General features: G+C 34.3%; 1 protein-coding gene across 1 annotated transcript; it reads right to left on the bottom strand.

Annotated features, from left to right (window-relative positions):
• Window positions 1–2,836: 2,836 nt before the first annotated feature.
• On the bottom strand, window positions 2,837–23,075 carry LOC129532627 (solute carrier family 35 member F5-like). Its single transcript, XM_055382807.2, has 7 exons — window positions 20,645–23,075; window positions 18,462–18,566; window positions 14,411–14,570; window positions 12,133–12,223; window positions 8,181–8,335; window positions 6,890–6,987; window positions 2,837–4,257 (listed from the first exon to the last, which is right to left on the bottom strand). The coding sequence occupies exons 2-6, from the start codon at window positions 18,538–18,540 to the stop codon at window positions 6,912–6,914; spliced, it is 561 nt and encodes a 186-aa protein (XP_055238782.1). The 5' UTR covers window positions 18,541–18,566; window positions 20,645–23,075; the 3' UTR covers window positions 2,837–4,257; window positions 6,890–6,911.
• Window positions 23,076–24,970: the final 1,895 nt, after the last annotated feature.

The raw sequence follows: 24,970 nt of genomic DNA, 5'->3' as shown, positions 1-24,970 counted from the left end.
TGAATGCCTAGCATACAACGATCTAAGTGAAAGTTAATAAAAGTAGCTCTTCAGAAAGACATCTCATGTAAAATTAAATTTAAAACTAAAAATTTCATGAAGTGACCTGTTAAGAGTTTCAATTTAGAAGCTTTACTTTTCTAATTTTAAAATATCATGAATGAAATGGTGTCTTCATCTAGGTGCTTCTCCTTCAAAATCCCTAGCTCAAAAATAAAAATCATGTTTGTGTCACCCCAGATTCAAAATGCTGTTATTGGAAATGTTACCATTTCACATGAACATTCCAGCAAATATGCATATAGAGGGTACTCATTACTTTTGGTTGGTAATTTTTCCTTAAATATATTTCAATGATTTCATTGTTTGACATTTTCATAGTTAACGTATACTGAATACAGAAAATTTTGTAGGAAAACACTATTTTTTAAATGTAGTAACATTAAAATATTAAAATATCTCGTTTATTAAAGGCTCTTAAGATTTAAAGAAAAATTTCCTGTGCACATACAATGTACCTATGAAATACTGTATTATTAGTTATTGTACAGGCAAATGAGGCTGTTACTATAAAAAATGTGGTGTCTAAAAATTGCAAGTCTATGTGAAAAATGAACCTCAATTTATCTAAATGGGATTTGGGGGACACGGCAGACTACTAAAATAGAACTCAAACTTCAAATTCTGTAAAGTGAACATCTCATTAATGCCACTTCACCATTTAAAAAAGTCAGCACACAATGTTAGCTATGTAAGTTTATCTGCAGATGTTACAGGTAATTATTTCTGTTAACTCCTCCTAAAATATTATTTAGTAATAAAGAATATTTCAAAAGGAGAGTAGGTAGAAATGAAGCAAGATCATAACTATAATTACTTAATATGAAAATGACATTTCATTTATTTGCTAATATGTGGAAAAAACATTTTCTAATTAATTCCTCCTTTATCCTTCTTTAAAAACGTTTTATTTCTTCAACCAGCACACTGAGGATTAGTGCTATGGGTATTACCACAGTGCCCTATGAAAAAACTTGGCTTCCAGAGGAGTCATACCTTGCATACCTTGGAGTCATACCCCAAATTGGCTCTGCATGATTGATTTTACAGTGGGCACTAAAATTCGTCTGAAACAAGGCTGTGTACCTTTGAGAACATTCACATTTAACCTTGTGAGCTCACTTCTACAAGAACAATGAACTTATTTGTCAGCTGCCAGGGGGAAAATCAGCTTAATGTAAAGAATTAATTAAATCAGGTTGACAGAAGCCAATATCTCAATGTTTTTAAATTAAAATTTATTTAAAGGAATAAGTATGGGTGCTTTACATAAACCTAATGGTTCTTCTAAGCTTCAAAAAGCACTCATTTCAAAAGTATTCACTTTTTTTTTTCTTGAGACGGAGTCTCGCTGTCGCCCAGGCTGGAGTGCGGTGGCCTGATCTCGGCTCACTGCCAGCTCCATCTCCTGGGTTCACGCCATTCTCTCGCCTCAGCCTCCCGAGCAGCTGGGACTACAGGCGCCCGCCACATCGCCCAGCTAATTCTTTGTATTTTCAGTAGAGACGGGGTTTCACTGTGTTAACCAGGATGGTCTCGATCTCCTGACCTCGTGATCCGCCCGCCTCGGCCTCCCAAAGTGCTGGGACTACAGGCGTGAGCCACCGCGCCCGGCCCAAAAGCATTTACTGTTAAGGCTGCCTCATTTTTCAGCTTTGTTGTAGTTGAGATTCTGATGTTCACCTAACAAAGTCCCTGACAAAACAGACTTCCTTCAATCCAGGTCATAATTTGAAACGTTATACAATAATGAGATTTAAGTGATGAATGGAAAGAAAAGTAGGAGACTGAAAAGATATCAGAAATTTCTATTTGTTTTTAGATTCAGAAAAATATAATTACAGGCCAACATGGGTCTGACAGAGAGGAAGGACGTCAGCAGTTACTTGAATGTAACCCCTTCCCAGCATTTCCAAAGACCTGCAATGTGCTCATTGTGATCCAAGGGCCTTGTTACCTTGTTTCTAGGTGATCTACAGAATTGAAACAACCCAGCACAACTTTATTTCTTGAGAAGATGAACCCTTAACTATGAAGGTGCAGAAAGGAAGTCTTCAACTGCTCACTCACCATGGCTACAGTATTCAAATGCAACAATCATTCAGATAAATAAAACCTGTGAGAAAAAGCCAACAGGTGGGCAAGCAAAGCGGCAGTGATTCATACTTTCAGTTAACCAATAGAACAGTGGTGCTTCCTTCTAAAGAAGTTGTTCATTGATTTTTGTTTTTTAAGAAACAGAAAAGCAGCAGTATAATGAAAGAAGATTGGCTGAAGGTCTATCCAGCCTGTTAACTACGGCTTAGTACTTCCAGAATCCTGAGGAACAACACATGACCTGTGTGATGATAAGAGCACAGAACACATGAACAACCAAAAGATTCTAAGCTCAGCCTCTTTCCCTATAGTATTTACAGAATAATTTTAAATTTCAGTTTCACCTCCACTACTTCAACGATTTTACCCTGTAAATTGCTGAAGGTCTTTGTGAACTGTCGAACAGCAAAAACAAAAAGTAGAGGTATCTAGATTATAAACTTCAACCAAAAGTAGTCCTTGAGTAATTAAAATGTTACTTCATTATGTTCTTTTTAAAAGAAAATTCCTCAGAAGTCCACATTCTTTACATGCCTTCACCCTGTTGAGCTAAACAGGTCAAAAGTATAATAAACTCAACATTATTTTTAACTTGCATTATTGGTGGTGCCAAATGAGAAAAGAGCTGTTTTTGCCACTTTGGGCTGGATGATTTAAAAAAAAAAAAAAGAGAGAGAGCTGTTTGTATTTTAAATTTAATATCATAAACAATTTTTAAAGGTAATATAATATAGAAGTTCTCAGAATGAAACAAAAGGAAGGCTAAACTTCATTTTAGACTCATGGTAACACCAAAGCAATTTTAAGAATGTGAATAGGAAGCTAAACACTGCAAAGAGAATTCTTAAAAATCAGATTAGTTAAGAAATTTTGAAGAGAACTAAACTCTTCACACAGAAAACTTGAAAAGAATATTGATTAATCAAAAGCCTGTGAATCCTGGGACATACGTTTACTGATATCTATGGTGAATAGAGTCCAGGAGCAGTTGCATAATAAGTACATGTAAGGCCTAAGTTTAAGAATTGCAATTAGGAGTATTTTACATTTAATTTATAATCTTAGTAGAGGAAAAGTTCTGATGTGATTTTAAAAACAGAATCCCTTCTCACCTTACTTACTTGGTACTTTAACTATTACAAATTTATTCAGGAAAACTAAAATTATTTAAAGAAGAGACATCTAGTTCTAGAGTAATCTGGCACATTCATATGTGAAAAAAATTAGAAATCACTTGATACATCTACAATACACAAATACACGTATAAACATTGTATTTTAATAATACTCTTTGTCACTTCAATTTAAATCATTCCGTTATGAAAATTTCTTAATTGAAGGGAGACTATTTCTTCAAAACTCTAAATTAAACAGAGCTTTATCAATTAAGTTTACAGCAATATAGCCTTTAGAAATACATATTTCTTCATTTTATAATAATACTTCCCCTTTAAAAATTTGCCACGGTTTGTCACAGATTTAAAATACAAGGCACCTAATGCTATAAAAGAATAATGCAGTAAATGTAGTGTAAGTGAACCAGATATTTTCTCAAATACTTATTCTTTTTAAAGTCCCATGAAATTTGCACAAACATGCTTGTTGTATAAATTAAACATTTTTTGTGTAGTTAATTTGCAATATTCTACAAAACCCAAAAATATAATCCACACTTATTACAGGTAGCTTATTTTAGCATTTTACCTGTCAGAAATACTGGTCTATGAACACTTAAGTGATTTCTTGAAAACATTTTCATAATATATTCCAGCATTTAACATGTGAAAATAAAGTCCCAGAACATTAGGATTTATTCCTTGATTAGTTCAAATGATTTCAACAGCTGAATTCCTTGAGATGTGTAAGGCAGGTTGGTCCTTTGGATGGACTGTAGACTGAAACTTCCTATAACTGTAGTGATATGTACACAGCTACATAGCAAAGTGCTTCATTATGAAAATGAAGAAAACAGGTATGAGAAAAATATATTTTAGAGTTTCAAAGAACTGAAACTGTTATTTTTCAGACTAGGCACTGAAACATTTTTTCTACAAAAACTTGCCAGAGATTGTCTCTTAGCTGTATAGTTCCATTATCAAGCTAAAAACAGAAACCACAGAAATGTGATTAGATTATAATTTCACAGTTTTAGTTTTCTATAGTTTACATTTTAAAAAGCAAATTATCTTAAGATTGAAATACCTATTTTCACTGTATACATACTTAATAACTGGATACTCAAATTTGGAGTACTAAGAACTTATGAATGTGACTTCTATAGCAATGTCAAAAGCTGACATCAACACTAAAGACTGTGTATTAGCAGTTAGTTGTACTCCTGGTATATTCCAACATTACTCCTGCAAAGACAAAGACACCTGCCCAGTCTATTCTACTCTATTGCAATCCATCCTCTCTAGTCTTCACTCTCTTCTTTACACAGCTCTCACTTCTAAAAATACTGAAACCTTGCTGGATATGGGTAGGTTTAAGTGTGAGTATGAGAACAATGCACAGCATACCCAAGAAAAATAATGCATAAATTACAGCATTAAAAAGCTTTCAAGAATACAAAGTCCTCATTTAATGTCATAGGTTCTAGGAAACTGACTTTAGGTCCCCGAATAACATTTTTTCGTTCAGTGTTGTTATGTTATAATGTTGATGCAAAAAAAAAAGTTTTGCTGTAATTTTGCGTAAAGTCACAGTTTATAAGAACCTACTGATGATGTTAAGTGAGGACTTACTGTAATTGTGTTTACGTTTTTTTAAATTTAAAGATGGCACATAAACATATATTTAGTTCCACTTGTTCTCCAAAACCTCACTAAAAAGGAAACAAAGGGTTAAAAAATATATTTTTTAACAGAAATAAGGTCTCACTATGTTGCCCAGGCTAGTCTCAAACTCCTGAGCTCAAGTGATCCTCCCTCCTTGGCCTCCCAAAATGCTAGGATTACAGGCATGAGTTACTATGCCCAGCCTGGAATTTTTTTCTTAAAAGGAATAAACCACATGGACAAAAACAAAAGTAGAGAGATGAGAAAATAACAGCCAACTCTTGGTTAGCAATGGAAAAACAGGACCAGATATCTCTGTAAGGAGGGGTGAAGAAACGACTAAAAACAAGAAGACTGGTATAATGTCTATAGAAAAAGCAGACAGACACTCAGATGCCCTCTCTTACTTTTCACAGTTGGCCAAGTGCCTTTTCTCTATCCCAGGAGAAGACTTTAAGGTTTACTCTCCAAAAAGGGTAGTAACAGAGAATCTCTGGATAAGGGAAATACCAGGACGAATCCTACATAGCTCAGTTATAAGTAACAATTTTTTAGTGACAACAATATAAACACTGACTACAGATCTATCCAAAATTATGCAATAACTATACAGGGATGATGAGGAGGCCGAACTGATATGGAGACAGGAGGCATATGAGGTGGGAGCAGAGGAGGAGTAAACTTGAAAATAATCTGTCCTCATTGATCTTAGTGGGAAAGTCAGCTGAAGATGCCTAAAACCGAGAACTCATGAAACACAAGTCATAAGTGTGATACTTAGGGAGACAAGAAGGAAAATACCAAAAGAATCAGAGAAGAGTTTAATTTCCTCAGAGTGGGAAGAAAATGAAAGCAGGATGAGCAGGGCAGGGAAGGGCAGGGGTAACTGCCTTGTACAAAAAGTCTTGGAGAACTAGAGCTCAAACCATGTGCAGGTATAAACTAGATTTAAAAACAGCACACTAAAGAAAAACAGAAAACCAGGACCATTAGCTGTAGGTTAGAAGCAAGTTTACCATGAGGATAACGAAACTTAATCTTCAAGCCTAATATAAGTGTTAACAACTGACAGGAGTTGTACAATGTTCTAGATAGGGAGGAAAAACTCAGTAGCAATCAAGAAACATTTCAATATAAATTGCCTAAAGATGTCTTAGAAAAACTAGAAAAATTCTAGTAGTTTATTGTGATCTTTCATTCTAAATAATCACTTTTGTACCCGCAAATGTCTTAGAAAAACTAGAAAAATTCTAGTAGTTTATTGTGATCTTTCATTCTAAATAATCACTTTTGTACCTGCAAAATCTGTATGTTACATTTAATTCAAGCTTTCATTCAGCAAAATATTAAATGTCATGTACTCTATCATCGAAGACATATAAAAGACACTATTTCTTAAAATGTAAAAAATGGAAAAATATTCCAGAAGCATTGTTAAATGACAAAGCAATGTCAGAGAATGAGGATAAACACTGTGCCAGTTATGTAAAACACACACATAAAGACTAGTATTTTCCAACCAGTATATTGTACCCCAGGATATTACATTTTTCTTTTATCATCAGAGAAAAAATATTTTTCTAAAGCATATTATTAAATAAAATGACCCTTAGCATGAATAAAAATGAGTTAAAACTTTCTGATCATTTGAGTCAGGCACTATTATACATACTTTATATTTACCAAGTATTTACTATTTTAACACCCTCATAAGGGAGGTTCTACTGTAATCCCATTTCACAAATAAGAGAGCCGGAGCATCAAGAGATTAAGAACCTTGCATAGGGCCACACAGCTAGTATGTGGAGAAGACGGAACTGGAGTCCAGGCTTTAGCCCCTTTAGCCTCTAAGGCTGTATTGCCTCTCAAACAACTAATTATAGAAAATCAACCCTTTGAATATGACACAGATAAGAACCTTATTCAATACTAAACCCAGCTCACATACAAACCTGGGCTACAGACAACAAACAGCTAACTAGCTCCATCCTCCTGAGAAACACTGTGCATAGAGATGAGACTCTCACACTGTTCGCTGTCTTCTGGAACTCTTAAGAAAAAAAAAAAAGCAATAATTAAGGAAAGCTTTAGAGCTGAAAAGGAACCTCAAACCTTATTTATTCCATTGGCTGAAGCTATGTGGACAGGATGCAAGTCAGTGGCAGAACCAACACTAGGATAAAATTTCCCAAGAACTTGTCCGAAGTTAGCGTTTTTTGTTTTTGTTTTTTAAATAAGAGATAGGGTCTCACTTTTTGTTTTTTAAATAAGAGACAGGGTATCACTTTGTCACCCAGGCTAAAGTGTAGTGGTGCTATTATAGTTCACTGCAGCTTTGAATTCCTGGGCTCAAGTGATCCTCCTACCTCAGCCTCCCAAGTAGCTTGGGACTACAGGTATATGCCATTGTGTCTGGGTAATTTTTTTTTTAATTTTCTTAGAGACAGGGTCTTGATATGTTGCCCAGGCTGGTCTTGAGCTCCAGAGTCACTGGAACCAAGTTCTTTTTATAGCAAAATGTAAAAAGCTTTCATTCTTAAAAAGAAAGAAATTGGAAAGAAAAACTGAGGAAATACTATTCTATCATGAATTATGTTCAAACCAATAAAAGTTTTCTATATTTAAGTTTGTTATGGCAAAACAGTAAACCTTTTGGTATTACCTGTGAATCATATTATTTTTAAAAAAAAATATAGATACTAGGCAGGCAAATCACTTGTGGTCGGGAATTCAAGGCCAGCCTGGCCAACACGGTGAAACCTGCCTCTATTAAAAATACAAAAATTAGCTGGGCATGGTGGTGCACGCCTGTAATCCCAGCTACTCAGGAGGCTGAGGCAGGAGAATCACTTGAACCCAGGAGGCAGAGGTTGCAGTGAGCTGAGATCATGCCATTGCACTCCAGGCTGGGCTACAGAGCAAGACTCTGTCAAGAAAGAGAAAAAAAGAAGAAAGAGAAGAAAGAAAGAGGGAAAGAGAAGGAAAGAAAAAGAGAGAGAAAGAAAAAGAAAGAAAGAAAGGAAGAAAGAAAGAAAGAAAGTAAGAAAGAAAGAAGAAAGAAAGAAAGAGAAAGAATCTTATTACCCAAAAGATCTAAACAAATTATTTTCATCTGCCGTAACATATAAGTTATCATCTTTCAATAATTCCTCACAAAATCTCTAAAAGCTAGGCCAGCATGATGCAATTCTCAGTTATCTAGCAAACACTATTTTTAAAAATGTGTATTGGGACTAAACGTACCTCTGAATTCGATGTTTTCTGCATATAAAAGCAAATATTCTTCTGATTCCCAACATCACAGGATCCCAATTATTATAATGGCATAGGAGAGTTACAATAAAAAATGAAAAAAATACAGGGATAGCTCCTGCAAAAAATAACCAAGAAAACTGCACCTAAAAATAAAAGATAGAGGAAAAAACACACCCACAATGATCATTAAGGCAATTTTCCCCTTCAGTGTAAGTTTTCTATTTGTGAAAACTAGCAGGAATAAGAACAATGGGAAGACAAAATTAAACACTGACAATGTATTAAGTGTATTATTATTAAATAAGAATTCAAGACTTCAACTTACTATTCCATGTACCTAAATTACCAACAACAATAGTTCTTGCTTGGAAAATAAGCTAAAGGAAAGCCAAGAAAGCATACTTTCCATTTATAGGCATTGTACACTTAGAGTAGAGATATACAGTATGAAACTTTGCTCCTGCACACCATGTTGCTCATTTCTCCTTCACAGTTTGCTGCCTAGTCTCAAGTGGGTCTCTCTCCCTCAGTTTCTGAAGTCATCTTCAAAAAATGTATATTTTCATAAAAAGTTACAGTTGTAGTATGCTGTGTATGCTACAGTCCTTATGACAGTACCAAAAACAAATTAAGTGCAAATTTGACACTCAAAACTCGCTTATCTAGTAATAAATGAAAAAAGCTCAAAATGAAATAATGACCAAATAAAATAAAGAAAAAAAATAGAAATATTTTTACTAAGGAATGTTAGCCAGAGAAGACAAGCAACAAGACAAGCCTCATCAGTGATGTCAACAAGTCTGATCCTCCAATCCATCATTTATCAGGCTTGTCAAGAAAATAAAAAATATCTGTAAGTAGGGTGGAGGTATTAAAATCAAAAAGAAAAAAAATAAGAAAAACAAATATATAAATAAAAAGAAAATAAAAAATAATGAGATGCCATCCAAAACAAAACTCATTCTTCCCTTTCACTGGTTCACTTTTACCATCTAGACTCAGCTAAAGATCAGAAACGATTGTCAAAGAAGCCTACACTGATCAACCACTGAGACTTAAGTGTAACACACAGGAGGTTTGCTTTAAAAATAATGATGAAAATAGTAACTTCTATCTATAAAATAGGGAAGGAAAACTGTGTTTGCCCTCTTTGAGAATTAAAAAAAAAAAAAAAAAGGGCATGGAGTCATAGGTAAGACTCCCTCTGGTGGAAAACATATACTATTCCATTTCATAGCACCATTAGTCAGAGTAAACGAGTTTTGTGAGCATAATGTCTTTTATGAGGGAACTCACAATGCATAACACAAGAATAATAACTGACAATTTTTAACATGCATGCCCTATTTCTATGGTATTCATATACAATGACTGAGTCAGCCTAAGAACACCCCGGAAAGAATAGTCATTAAACTGAAAAGCCTTCATTTAGTTATGAAATTACCAATATATTTTAACATATTCCTGGAATATTTGCCAGAATGACTAATAATCAGGAAAAACCATGCTGCATTTAAATTATCCAAGATCAGAAAAGGTATTAAGAAGTTATAAATAATGCGATTAAAAATGTAGATATAGTTGATAGAATTATTTCATGAATATTCAACTAAAAACCTTATTTCATAACTGAATCAAAGCAAACTTAATAAAGATAGATAAAGCCCTAGAAGACTTTAGAAGGCAAGTTCACTTTCCACAATGTAGCTGTTTATATGTTGTCTCATAATAAAAAACTTCTAATTTGATTTCCAACAAGCTAAGACAAAAGAAATGAAGCCATTTATTACAACAAAGAAAATTACCTATGTAAACAAAAATTTTTTTTCTAATTCCTAAATATATCTGAATATCAAATAGAATATGATCAAGGATGCTTTCTATTATATAAAATGATTATAAATAGATTTAAATAACCAATTTGTTTCAAGCACAATGTTAATAAATGCTAACATTTCAGAAGCTATATATAAATACAGTTAGCTAATTAAACCTAAAAACCCTAGAAAAGTATATTTCTCTTATCATGTTTGTGTTACAGTTCTGGACACACACTGTTGCTTTTTCCAGATGGAATCTCCCTAACCTCAATCCTGACACCAACACACAGCCTGCTCCTTTAACTGACTGCCCAGTTCTAGATATGAAGACAATCAAGAACACCAAATCTTTTCTTGATTGTCTTCATATCCAGAACTGGGCAATCAGTTAAAGTTTGGTTATGTTTTTATAATTAATTGCATGTGCATACATTTCCCCGTTTTGTCTTTACCCTAAAATACTTTATTAAACAAATTATAACCATTATTGTTTGTAATGATAATTATGAAATGACTAATCATTTAATACAATTAGGTCCCCTGTGACTATTTTCTTAAAAATTCCTGAACATTAAGCTGCAATTTTTTTCAATCTACGAAAGCTTTTGTTTTTAAAATATCAGTACAATAAAGATGATTTACACAGTAGTCTACCAAAATCCTCTAACAAGTAGCACCTTCCCAGTTTCACAACCAGTTTGGTTCATATTCAGGATTATGACCTGAAGATGAAGAAGGGCCTAGATATTACTTAAATCTATAAAAGAATGATGTGTAATAATGTGCAATGTTAGTGTTATATAGAATATCCACATTCTTTGAAAATGCAAGTTATGTAAGATAATTAATTCTCAATTAAGGAAAGAATCTCAGTTCTTTAACCATGACAAATAAGAATTTACTGACCATAAAACAAAGTTAAATATCAGTAAAGAATTATTTTATAAATAAAGAGGATATACAGCACTAAGCATATTTTGCTTTTATCTTTTTTTTTTTTTTTTGAGATGGAGTCTTGTTCTGTTGCCCAGGCTGGAGCGCAGTGGCATGATCTTGGCTCACTGCAACCTCCGCCTCCCGGGTTCAAGTGATTCTCCTGCCTCAGCCTCCCAAGTAGCTGGGATTACAGGTGCCTGCCATCACACCCAGCTAATTTTTGTATTGTTAGTAGAGACGGGGTTTCACCATGCTGGCCAGGCTGGTCTCGAACTCCTAACATCAAGTGATCTGCCTGCCTCGGCCTCCCAAGTGCTGGGATTACAGGCGTGAGCCACTGTGCCTGGCTAAGACCTAGAGAAAAATAGGTTTAAAATTTTGATTATTGCTTGTACACATTATAAGCCTTTGGGTCTTGAAGTATTTCCCTCTTCAAATTATATTAGACTAAAACACACATACACACACACACACACGCACACACACACACACTTCTGTGACTTAGTAGTTGCAGTTAAAAGTTAAATGCCTACATATACTGAACTGTGTGATAAATGGCTATGCTCCATCTTTCAGTGCTGGGCAACAGCATACCTCTGTTCTTCCTGCTACATTCAGGAGCACTGAATAAACTCTTCCCTTCTAGGCTGCTGGCAGCAACATCCCAGATTCTCTTTTCTGTGGTGTTAGCATTGCCAATATTTATCACGAGAATCCCCACATCCATACTAGGCCTTCAGAGAAAAGGGATGGGATACCCACTCTGCTGAGTCCAGAGAGAGATGGCTAACTTTTACTGCAAACAGCATGATTCCTGTGCTGCTCATTCAGCACAGTGTGAAGGAGCCTGTGACAGGGTTTATCGCAGAAACTAAAATGCTTGTATGATAAAATGTGACTTACCAAAGAACATCTGGAACAGAATCAGCTCAAAAACTGGAGAACTACCTATGAAGATGATGCCCTTAACTTAGAAATTTAGGGAAAAAATGGAAAAGCTAAAAATGGAAATTATCTATTTCTTCGGTACTTTCTATATTTCTATGTAGTAAAGCACCTTGGGAGAGAAAGCATCAAGTATTATTTATGTTTGTATCCTTATAATTTAATCACATCTCAACTTTCATTAGGTTTGTTTTAATAACACACCTAAAATATCTATGAATAATAAATAGTTTCCTTACCTTTTGCATACACATGTCAGCTATTATGGACAGAGGTATTGTAAGGCTTAGTGCAAGTGTGCCTATCAATGATGAGGTAAGAAAGCAGCCCCTAAAAAAAAGAAAATATACATTTCTATATTTAAAAAATTAAACAACCAAAGAAAAACACTGAACAAAGACTTTCTATCCTATAATATAGGCCTGTGAGATCAGGAGCAAAGATAAGGGGCTAGGATGGATTGAAACATAAAATATAATAAAGTTATTAAGATGATTCTCAAAGTTTTTCTTCAAATATTAAAAATACAAATATATAAGTATAAAAAGCTCAAAATATTTTATGCTATTTTCAAGATCTGTTTGCAGATATTATTCAACTTTGGGTGTATAGCTTATATTTCATTAATTTTTTTAAAAAACTGTTGAACAGTTATTACAGTTTTGTGATGATTTGTAGATAACAAAGAAAACAGCATTATTAACATTGCAGGACAATACTTCACACGTAGACTTTAAGGAAGTGATAAGCCAACATGTGATTCTGTCACCAAGCAAAAATATCTCACCTTCATGAACACTAAAATCATGTGTTACTCTTTTGATTTGGCTTGGCATAAAAAAAGAAAGACTTGAATATTCTTAAAAAATATTTTCTTGTTGTTTTCCATTTTTCTAACAATTGTCCTAACCAAAAGCTAAGTAAGCTCTTTATTTTCACCTTGAATTATCAATGTGGGTATGAAATTTTGAAATATCTATCTGCATACAATTTTGTTGAATTGAAAGAAAATATTACACCCAATGGAGACAGATGAGCCATTTATAAAGACTGATAATTTGGGCATATAAGGAGAAAATGAATTATAAGCCAAGATAAAACCATAATGTATATCGTTAGGACTACAGATCCATGGAAGTTATAGGCAAGTAAAATCTAGCTCAGTATATGTCAGAATTAATAACGCTGTCCTGCAATAAAAGGGGCTATCTCTCAATAAAGTGTCACTAGAAGTAATGAACAGAGGCTGAACAACGAGTCCTTATTGATGAGGTAAAGGAAACAAGTACTTGTGGTTCCCACTACTTAGCTGCTCTGTGAAAAGAGCATTCGGGGTCAAATACAGCATATGTTCTTGGATGTTTATCATGCAGAGTACTATAATAAAAAAAAGAGGTAGAATTATAAAGCCTGTTTGACTTAATCCAGCTGTTAAGGTGGATCCAATTTAGCTAAAGGCTAAAGCCTTTTGTCATCTGTTAATAGTTAAGGTTAAAAAAATCGAGTATCTAAAATGTACATAACTAAAGATGAAAAAATTAATGAGCAAATGGATTATGATTTTAAAGAATTTTAGATCAGCAAAGGAGTTTAGATAAGAACATAAATTACTACAATACAAAGTAAATCTTTAAGTATTACACAAAAGAGAGTGATATGGGGGATACCAAGAAAATAGGTATTTCTTAACTGGGCAGGGAGACACAGCACTATAGGCAGAGCATTAAGGAAGACTCCACAAAAAAGTCTATTTCTGTTGCAGTCTTTTGCAAGGGAAAACTAGTTAACAGTTTCAATGGGTATGTAATAAAATTCATTTTATTCACTTATGTTTTATTCATTCTATTCATTTCAAATTTCTATTAAATAAAAATAGGACTAAGTATAAAGCTCTGTTATTTGAAAGGTCTCTCAAACTCCATACATGATACTGTCTTCAAACTATTTTAAGTTTATTATCGCATATCAGTATATTGGATATACAGCATATCAAAGTATGTTAACATCTCAAATCAATCACAGTTTAAGGTTTACATATCTGGCTCACCCATATGAAAGGTCCTGAAAATAAATAAAACAAAAACACCTATGAACAAGCAAACAGATATTCCAAAGCCTCTTAAATAAGCACCATCTCCTGGATTCTCAACTAGAACTCATGCACTCATACTTGGCACACATACCTCACATGTTTGGATATCCATTAGATAATGACTACTTTCATTTGCATAATACTCCACTTTCTAAAACATTTTTACAGATTTACACCATTCATATTCATTCTTTCATTCAACAAGTATTTATTGAGCTCCTTCTGTGGACAAGGTACTACTCTAGAATGGGCACACAGAAGTTAAAAAACAAAGTCCCTGCTCTAGTGGAGTTAAAGTATTCAGTTGCATGTGTGTTGCAGAATGGGGTGCACAGGAAGGGCCACCAGCAAACAGACAAATATAAACGCTTAAAATATCCAAAAATTAATCAACTGATAATAATTGGAGAATAAACAGTACATACCACAACCACAGGAACTCTGAGAGTACTGTTCCAATAAGGCCATTAATGATAATGCACATTAATACTACTTTATTGGGAAACTCGAAGTCCTCAAATCCAGTATAATGAAGTAAAAAGAAACCTGGCCATAAGAGCAGCAGATTAAACAAACCTACAAAACCTGAACGTGTATAAAAGAGACAAGAGTTAAAATTGATTTATTTCTATTTTCCAAGCTTATTAACTCTAAAATCAAAATTAGATTTTGCACAAAAGCACTCTGGGAGGTTTCCTTAGCTAAAACTTCTGTTGGTTTGTTTTTAAGTCAGTCCTGTGAATAGCTCAACACCATTAAAAAAAAAACTGTCTGAAGCAACTGGTGATCACTCAGTTCAACTATCCACATTGTATGGGAGCAACTACTATGGAATAAACCACTTAGGACAACTCAACAAGAAGGGTTGTTAACCTTAGCTACTGATAATATAGTGCCCTAGAACTTAAAAGAAATAACTGGTATGTATGTGTTTGTGTACTCAGCCTAAATTAATTTTGAGGAATTAGATGGTTTGCTCTCTGATTCAATTATTTATGTCCAAAACACTTGTGCTTTGCGAGCAATAATGGAAGAAGGTTCCAAAGGAGATAAAACTCTTGGTTCCTGCATTCCCAGACCTCTAACTAGTTAGTGAGAAAGTATGTACACACAAAGAGCTATTCAACGTATGAGCAAAGTACCACTGACTAGTTATTAAGGAAAGCCATCCCACATAGTGGTTAAGTGTGTACTCGGCAGTCTGACTGCCTGGGTCCAATCCCAGCTCTATATATCACTCAATAGTAGTGCAAGCCTTATACCTCTTTAAGCCTCAGTTTTCCAATCTATAAGCATAAAATAACATTTAATAATATTTAATTAGGTTTCTGGGAAGATTAGACAAAACACATACAATATAGCATAGTATCTGGCACATGGTAAGCACTTAATAAAAGTTAGCTAATATTATTACAGAAATTAAGTTTATATATGACTATATACAAGTAAAAGTAAAGAATATAAAGAAAAAAGATTACAATTCTATAATAAATTTTGTTGTACTTCCTATACAGTTTATGTCACAAATTTACTATATGATTTATGTAACTATACAGCTTTCTTAAAAGAAAATTAAATTACAGTAGGTATATAATTGATACTTACTATGTCACCTAAATAATAAACCAGTCATTAGGATGCCTAGTTAAATCTTAACAGGGCAGGAGCACCCACTCTCTGTCTGATGCTAAAGACTCACAGCCACCCCACTTCTGTGAAGGGGGGCAAATAAGTCTGCCTTTCCCAGCAAGTTCCCACCCTCCACTCCACCCCATCTTCTGCAGCTCATGACTAACTGATGGAGGCTTTACGAGGCCAGCCATCACGACTCAAGGCCCAGACATATTAGCTGCTCTCCCTCTGCTCCCCGCCTCAGTACCTGCAATGAATTGGGCCAAACCTCAGTTATACTTGTGCTCCACACGGTTCTTTCCCCTTCTCTATCTTGCTTCCTTCACTGCAAGTTTTTCCTTCAGTGAACTCCCCACAAAAAATCACCCACACAAATTCCCCATCTCATATCCTGTTTTAGGGAGCCCAACTATTATGGTTTGGCTCTGTGTCCCCACCCAAATCTCATCTTGACTTGTAATCCCCACGTGTCAGGGAGGGACCTGGTGGGAAGTGACTGGATCATGGGGGTGGTTTCCCCCATGCTGTTCCCATCATAGTGAGTTCTTACAAGATTTGATGGTTTTAAAGTGTTTGGCAGTTCCCCCTTCTCAAGTTCTCTCTCTCTTGCCAGTGTGTAAAACATGCCTTGCTTCCCCATCACCTTACGTCATGATTGTAAGTTTCCTGAGGCCTCCCCAGCCATGCAGAACTGTGAGTCAATTAAACCTCTTTTGTTTATAAATTACCCAGTCTCAGGTAGTTCTTTATAGCAGTGTGAAAACAGACTAATACACCAACTTACATCTATTGATTAAAAAAACAACAACAAAAGAACGCATATACAGCAAGGACACATGACCTAAAATGCTTAAATAACATTACAAAGTTGTTTTAATGAAACACCAAAATGTGGCATTACCAAGATCTAAATCTATTTTCTAGTCCCTGAAGTGCTGAGTCTATGAAATCCCACATAAATTAACATCCTTTGACCTAGAGACAAAAGTCCCAATGACCCCACCTATTCCCTCGACTGCCCAGAATCTGGCGCCACATGCCTTTCTGTTCTTCTTCCACAAAGCGAAGTTCCAGCACAATCATTCAGATCTACTCACTGCTCCCTGTTAAGCCTCTGCTCACACTCCCTTGCCTGAAGAGCCCCCAACATCCCAATCCTAACCTCTCCAAATCCTGTCTATTCTAAAGCCCAGGGCAGATCAATATTGCTTTACATATCACATCACATATGAACAGGACCAACACAAGCCACATGTCTATATGCACTCTCCCTAATATGAGTAAATTAAGCAATTTTTCTTGCAACTTGTCAATGTATAAATTTTTAAAAAGTACCACTGACCCAACCACCTACCTATAACACTAAAAAAAACTAGCATTTTATTCCATTCCAAATAAAATTTTCTATGACTCTCAAATAAAATATCATTAAAATTATCTTTTCTTTTTTAAGAGACAGCATCTTACTCTGTTACCCAGGCTAGAGTGCAGAGACACAATCATAGCTCACTGCAGACTCGAACTCCTGGACTCAAGTGATTCTCCTGCCTCAGCCTCTCATGCAGCTGGGATTACAAACACATGTAACCAAACCTGGCTATTATGCTATATTTCTTGAATTCTATATTTAAAAAGAATTTAAGCAATCATTCAGCCTCATGGCTTTTCAAACATTTTATTTTTGTTAGTCTTTAGGTACAAGTATTTAATCTATTTTTAGTTTTAAAATAGTTTTAAAATAGTCTTTTTAAAAAAAAATTAAATAGAAATGCAGTCTCCCTATGTTGCCCAGGCTGATCTTGAATCCCTGGCTTTAAGCAGTCCTCCTGCCTCAGCCTCTCAAAGTGCTGGGATCACAGGCGTGAGCCACAATGCCCAGCCATAAGAAAAATCTTTACTATAAATTAAATTCTAATGCAAAATGCTCAACAAAGTAGAGCTGTTCCACAGGTGAAGCAGCAAAGGAGTCCAAGAACTAGACCCCTGCATGCAACTGTATTTCCTTCCAACCATCGCAGAAGCCTACCTATTCCCTAAATCACAGTTTAGAGGCCATTCATCTAGTCCAATTTCCTCATATTTCAGATGCCTGTGAGATAAATAAAGTTACAACAGCTGGATTCCAGGTCTCCTGACTCCTTGTAAGCTGCACTTTGAACTCTTATCACGGAGCTTCTTTATCTATTTATATTCAGATATCTTTTGAAAGATTATCTTGTCAATGTGTTCTTCATCTGCAGTCCTACAGATATCGCAAGTTCTTTCCTGAACTGATGTCAGGCAAAGGAAAATTTATAAACCATATCCAGAAACTATAATTGGGTAATTTGAGAATGAATCTATGTTATAAAAGTGTCTGTGTCTTAAAGATAAAATGCAAATGAAAAGCATTTAAATGGCCCACAATTTTTAATGTACATAAGTACATAGACTGCGACAGCATTAACATATAATTCAGGGGCAGTCTCCCCAGTCCTTTGCTAACTATTCAAAAATGGCAAAATGTAAAATACAGCAGGTAAACTCTCACATGCTTATAAGAGCATAAATCTGTCCTATCCGTGAGATAAATATCTGACTTGCAGTCTGAAGACATCAATTTGAAAAAAGTGTTAGGAGTTTCTTTCTGTCTCACACTGAGGAGACGGGCACTCCCTCATAGGTGCACAACTATGCAGGATAAAGTAAGGAAAACATTGGGACTGGCCTTCATAATCTTTAAATGGTTTTAAAGAATCATACGGAAGGAAAAAAAAGGCTTCCCTATTCCCTCCAAAAAACAAAAGCAAAACCCTGTGTTAATCATTTAGAGTAAATAGCCTCCCAAGTTACATATATTCTTACCAAAGAACATTGGAATATCCAACTTGTCTTCTCTATCTACTTTTCTCTTAATCATAACAATATAGACAGCATAGAGCATGGCTCCAGCAAGAGACCAAATGGAACCTGTAAAAATGGACGTGATTTAAAGCAATCACTCATTAGCTCACTCAATATACGCTTAAAATCCAATAATGTGTCAGATAATATTGCAAGAATATACAAAAGTGAAAAGATATATAATGATATAAATCACCTTTATATTGATATAAAGATATATAATGAAAAGGTATAGCCTACCCCATCCAAGTCTTCTAGGAGTACAGGAAGGAGTTTAATGTGTTAACAAATAAATGCAAAAGCATTCACCTCAATGATCCGACCAAAACCTATACATATTATAATAATACAACTCCAAAGTAACACTTTGTTTTTAATTTAGAAATGCATGTTTCTTATTTTACCCTACATAAACAATCTTGACACCTGGCATTTTCCAACTTAACAAATGTTTTTTTCCATCACTAAGCTGTTGCTTGTATTGTCTTCCTTACCCCCATATACCATTCTTAATATGTATTGCACTACCACTCCCATCTTAAAGGCTCTGTTAAAGTTCCGTTTCTTCCACAAAGCATCCTCTTTCTAATCGGCTGTATTTCTGTCCTGTCTTCTGTTTTAGACAATACTTACTATTGTCAAGTATGGTATTAGTTTAATCCCTAGTAGCTTCATTTTATAAATCTCATATTGTTCCAAATCAAGAACTCCTTGAAAACTGCAAACACATAATTTATACTTTTTAATGTTCCGAAATAGCTAACATAATACAGATCTCACAGTACATGAATAATAAATACTGATTCTCTTTATTAACTCTCAAAAACATTTAAACTTTTCTAAACAGCTAAATAATGTTCTGCCAAGTGGTCATATTCAATACTTTAATCAATTATTCAAAAGATGAATGTTTTATTACTTTTTTTTATTATTTTCAAACTTTTTTTAAAGCTAAGGAAAAGCCTGTCAACAAAATCTTGCATACACATGCACATACCAAATACATACATTGTTTTATATACACAAAGCTGCTCTGGGTGAGAAAGAGGTGAGGAGGTTCAAAGCACAGCTCACTGGGTAGTAGCTAGGAATAATTCAGAAAGCATTGTTCTATTCAATAAACCTCAAATATCTAAAGAAGTATTCAAAGAGAAATAATTAATCTAGGTTTAATTTTTATTATGAGGTCTCACTATGCTGCCCAGGCTGGTATTGAACTCCTGGCCTCAAGCGATCCTCCCACCTTGGTCTCCCAAAGCACTGGGATAACAGGCATGAGTCACCATGCTCAGCCCAGCTAGGTTCTGATTACTTTTGTTTTTGTTAAGTCTAAGCAATGGATCAAAATCTAAGTGTTCACCATAGCAGTAACTATGAATCAAGAATCAAGAGTAAATGACAATATTCGTGGGTGAAGATATGACAGCAACAGGAAATTTGTATAGCCTCAAAGTATCCCCCACAAGATGCTTATTACTTACAGTGGGAAATATTAGTAACTTTACACTGGAGTAGGGTGGTTAATTTTAACCACCTTAAAATTAACATTACCAGCAACAGGACAAATCAATATCATGTGCCTTTTGGTAGAATGCACTGATCAGGAAACAATATCACTTCCATTATATTCTTACCAAAAATGCACAACCTCAATTTAACCAAAGAAAATGTCAGACAAATGCAAATTGAGGAACATTCTACAAACCAACTAGGTGGTACCCTACAAAAGTGTCAAGGTCATAAAAGACAAGAAGACTGAGGAACACTTCTGCATTTAAAGGAAACTAAGGAAACACGACAATTAAATGCAATAAATGATCCTGGATCAGAAAAAGAACATTAGTGGAAAAAATGGCAAAATTTGAAAAGGCTTTATAGATAACAGTATCATAATCAACGTTAATTTCTGATTTTTATAACTGTATAATATTTATGTAAGTTGTTAACATTTGAAAAATCTGGGTGAAGGCTATGAGAATTCACTAAACTATTTACGCATTTTTTTATGTTATTTCCAAAGGAAAAGTTCAAAAAAAAAAAACCCTGCTAGGGCCTACCCTTCGTACGTTCATCTGTGCACATGAGCACGCACATGTATCTTTCTTGTTTACTCTAACAGAGAGAATCCAGAGTCAAGTACTTACCTATTGTACCTCTTCCAGCAGATTTTTCAGACCCTGACAGGTTTACCAGTACAACACCTCCAATGCTATGAGAATAACAGTCATTAATGATGAGCTAAAGAATTCTGAAAAGGCTAATCATAAAGATAAAAATTATTTATAAGTGATCAAGACTAATCTCAACTTTGGGTAAAACTATCAAATAATTTAGCAATTTCAATAATAATATCTAACAATATCAATATAATATAGTGTTATATTTGTATTAACTCATTTAATCCTCACAAAATGTACAATATTATACCTTATAAGGAAGTCTTATTACTGCCATTCCCATTTTACATGTGAAAGCTAATACATAAAGAGGTAAGGTAACTTGACCAAGATCACATAGCCGAGACTGAAATACAGGCAGTTTTACTCCAGAGTCCAGTGCTTTTATGTGCTATGCTATCCACTGTCTTTCAGTTAAGAATGAATTAACCAACTTGTCATCCCTTTCCAATCTTTCTTTTGGATTATACAAATATATCAAACCCATATAAATCCACCAATGGTACTACTCTTGCTTATTGGTAAAATCTAAATTAACAGTAAAACTATCCTTACGTGCTTAAACAATTTCACTAATCTCATGATTTTAGTGGATAAAAATAAGACTGAATTAAGGATGTAGAGATATCAGAGGTCATTCATAAACTCAATTGTTATTTTCTGGGCATCTAATATGGGCAAAGCACTGGGTTACAGAAGTGAACAATACAGATGTGGTTCCTGTCCTCAGGGAACTCTTTACATTGTCTATTTCTATGAATCTTATAAATTGTAACACGTTTTCAAGTAGATGAGATATTGCTAATTAAAAAAAATTAGCCTAATTCTCTCACCCTGATGAGAAAGACCAGTGTGGCAGTGGGAGAGGAAGATGAAAGAAAATATGTATTCCCTTACGGAAAGATGTCATCAGAACTCAAGTGTAGTCCTTACATTAAATATGCAAACCCTTCAATTAAATCATCACAATTTTCTGTAATAATCACTGTTCATATTCAGATTCAGCTATTATTTATTGAGTATCCACAATATATTAGAAACCAGGGATTTTGTTTCCATTTAAATGATGATGATTATGATAATGGCTAAATATAGTGAGCACCTCCTGTTGTGTATCAGACATTGTTCCAAGCACTTTAGAACTTCTACTCATTTAATCCTCATAATAATCCTATGAGAGAAATCCTATTATTATCCCCAATATACAGATGAGAAAATTGGCACAGAAATGTAAGGAACTTGTTCAAGATCTCAAAACTAGTAATGATGGAGATGGGATTGGATTCCAAGTTGTTTGGCTTGAGGCCACACTCTTGTCTCTCAATTGATGAAATGAGATTTCTTTGCTTAGATTCCCTTCAAGATTGTTGCTATGTAAAATTCTTTTTATAGCCTCAGAAATTGAATCTCTTAGTAAAACGCCAATTCAAAACAAAATATTAAACAATGTTTAATACATAATTCTTAAGAACATATACTTACTCAAAAAATTTCTAAGTAACACTTTTTTTTTAAAGGTACAGATAGTAAATATTTTAGGCTTCTGGGCCACATGGTATTGCAATTCAGCTCTGCCTCTGTAGTGCTAAAATGGCCATAGACAATTTGCAAATAGATGAGAGTGGCTGTGTTCTAATACAATCTGATTTACAAAACCAGCAGCTGACCCAACATAGTTTGCCAACCTCTGTTCGTCTACCTACTTTAATGAGAAGAAGTAATGTACTCTGTCAAAATACTTACAAGTTCAATATTTTATATCCATTTCCTTCTTTATCAAGTCTTTATTAAGATACCACGAAGAAAAGTTATAAATTAGCACATATTTTAAATAAAGTTAAATAAAACCTCATTTACTTCTCCAATACAAACATATTTCCCTAATGCAAAAATTTGCTCGGCTTAAAACATTAGTAAACCATGTAAAAGAATAAATCCCTAGTGGCCATAAAGTCTAAATGATAAATTAGTTGGATCAACCAGCTGCCCATTGGAGCAACCGTGGTTAATTTACCCTTATAACTAAAAAAGAAAAACATTTAATATTAAGAGCTACCAGTCTTCTATGATTGCCCAATACCAGACACTTCATAGCTATTACCACTAAACTTTAAAACAAGGCTGCAAGGTAAAATAGATAATATCATTTTCTCAACTAGGAAACCCTTTCAGAGTTTAAGGAAACTGCCCCAGGGCAAACAGCAGAGCTCTTATTCAATCTCAGCTTTGATAACCAAGAAACACTACTCTCCATCAAATCATCCTGCTACCTTCTCTGATTTTGTTTCATAAAATAAGTTTTATTAAACCAACACATCTTTTTTCAATACTGTCTATGGGCAAAGCCCTATGCTAGGTCTTTGATGACACAAATATAAAACAAGGCTATGGCCTTCAAGTGTTTGCAAACCAGTAGGGAAGACAAGACAAACATACACAAAGTTAAATTAAAATATTTAAGTATAGTTATCAGCAACACTCATATTATGCAGTAGTGCAAAACTGCCAAATGAATTATACAGAAAATAACTGAAACATCACCTGAGGCTTAGACAATTAGAGAAAACTGAATGTTAGCTTTCTAAGAGAAGTAGAAAAAGGAGAAATAAAAATCAAAACAAAGAGGGGAAATTGCCTTAAGAAAAAGAAATAGAAACTTGGGAGATTATGAGGATTAAGCTGCCACATTAAGTGTGAATGTCAGTCCGATACTTGATGAGTCTGCAGACACATGAATGGGAACCAAAGCAGCCTTGGGGTTTTCCCTCTGGTTACCCTACCCAGGAAGGTTTAGAAACCTAGTGCAGGATGTGACAGGGCTAAGTAGCATCATGTCCACTTAAAGCCTTCTTTTATCCACATCTTTCTTTGCTCTTACAATACAAACTACCCTGGTGCCACTATCAGAAATTGTAATATTGTATTTTTAAGCAGAGTAAACTAGCTATCACACTACATGCTTACATTAAAATTACAGCTAATAGTTTAGAAAGGGTAAATCTATCTCCACTCTTACTTGGAAATACTGCAGCAAGGATTAAGGTAAAAAGTCCTATGAGGAGAAAAGAATTTAAAAATGGTACATGAGTTTAAATACTGTCTACATTTTTACTACCAACTTCATTGTTTAAATAAGCAAATTATATACCTACCTTTCAAATTATTTTTGTCACTCTTAACTAAGAAAATGACTGCAGTTAAGTAATGACTAGACTGAAATGTTTAAAGTTCATGCATAAAATAGCCTCCAAACTAAACCATGTTTATTTCAACAGTACAGATCAAGTACAGTCCTATTTATTTTAAACTAATAGGAAACTTAAATCTTATTCAGAGTAACAAGCTGACATCATCATAATCAAGCCTGTGTCCCTAAAGTTACTTTTATAGCTTTAAAAATACTTTTGTCTTCCAGATTTGAAAGGTGATTCAATCTTAAAAATAAAACACCTATCATAGGGCAAATTATAGTTCTGAAATAAGCAATTAAATTTTAGCCAAAGGGTCTAGAAAAAGATCTCTGGAAAGGATGTGTGAAGGGAAAGGCAACTACAATACAAAAGGCCAGCCTATAAAACTGTAATATGTTGTTATATAAAAAATATTGTAAAGTATTTGAAGGAACATAAATAGCACAGGCTAAGGCATGAAACTACAGTCATGCTTAACAACAGGGATAAATATAGAGAAAATGTGTGTCGTTAGGCAATGTCATCCTTGTGCCACCATCATAGAGCATACTCACACAAACCTAAATGGTATAGCCTACTACACAGATAGGCTATATGCTATAAGCCTATTGCTTGTAGGCTACCAACTTGTATGGCATGCTACTGTATTGAATACTGTAGGCAACTGTAGCACAATGGTAAGTATTTGTGTATCCAAACATATTTAAACATAGAAAAGGTACAGTAAAAATACAGTATTATAATCTTATGGGACCACCATCGTATATGCAGTCTGTTGTAGACTAAAACATCATATGCAGCACCTGACTGTATACAGATTAAAAGGCAGTTATAATAGACTAATGTATATTAGAACTAATGTAAGAAGCTATAACAAGATTAAAATGTTGTACATGTACACATATATATACCAGAAATACATACACTGATTTATAATGCAGATTTTTAAAGACAAATTTCTTACTGGTAGTTGAAGATAAAATATTAACTATAGCAACTTGTGTGTCTGAAAGTGCTTCTTGATATGACAAATTTGCCAAAAACCACTAAAGAAAAAGAAAACCAAAGTGAACCCTAATGAAAGACATGTTTACATCTGTCA

Source organism: Gorilla gorilla, chromosome 2 (assembly GCF_029281585.2).
Source record: "Gorilla gorilla gorilla isolate KB3781 chromosome 2, NHGRI_mGorGor1-v2.1_pri, whole genome shotgun sequence".
NCBI classification, from domain to species: domain Eukaryota; kingdom Metazoa; phylum Chordata; class Mammalia; order Primates; family Hominidae; genus Gorilla; species Gorilla gorilla.
Note: the sequence above shows the minus strand (reverse complement) of the source record. Positions and strands in the feature narration are given on the sequence as shown.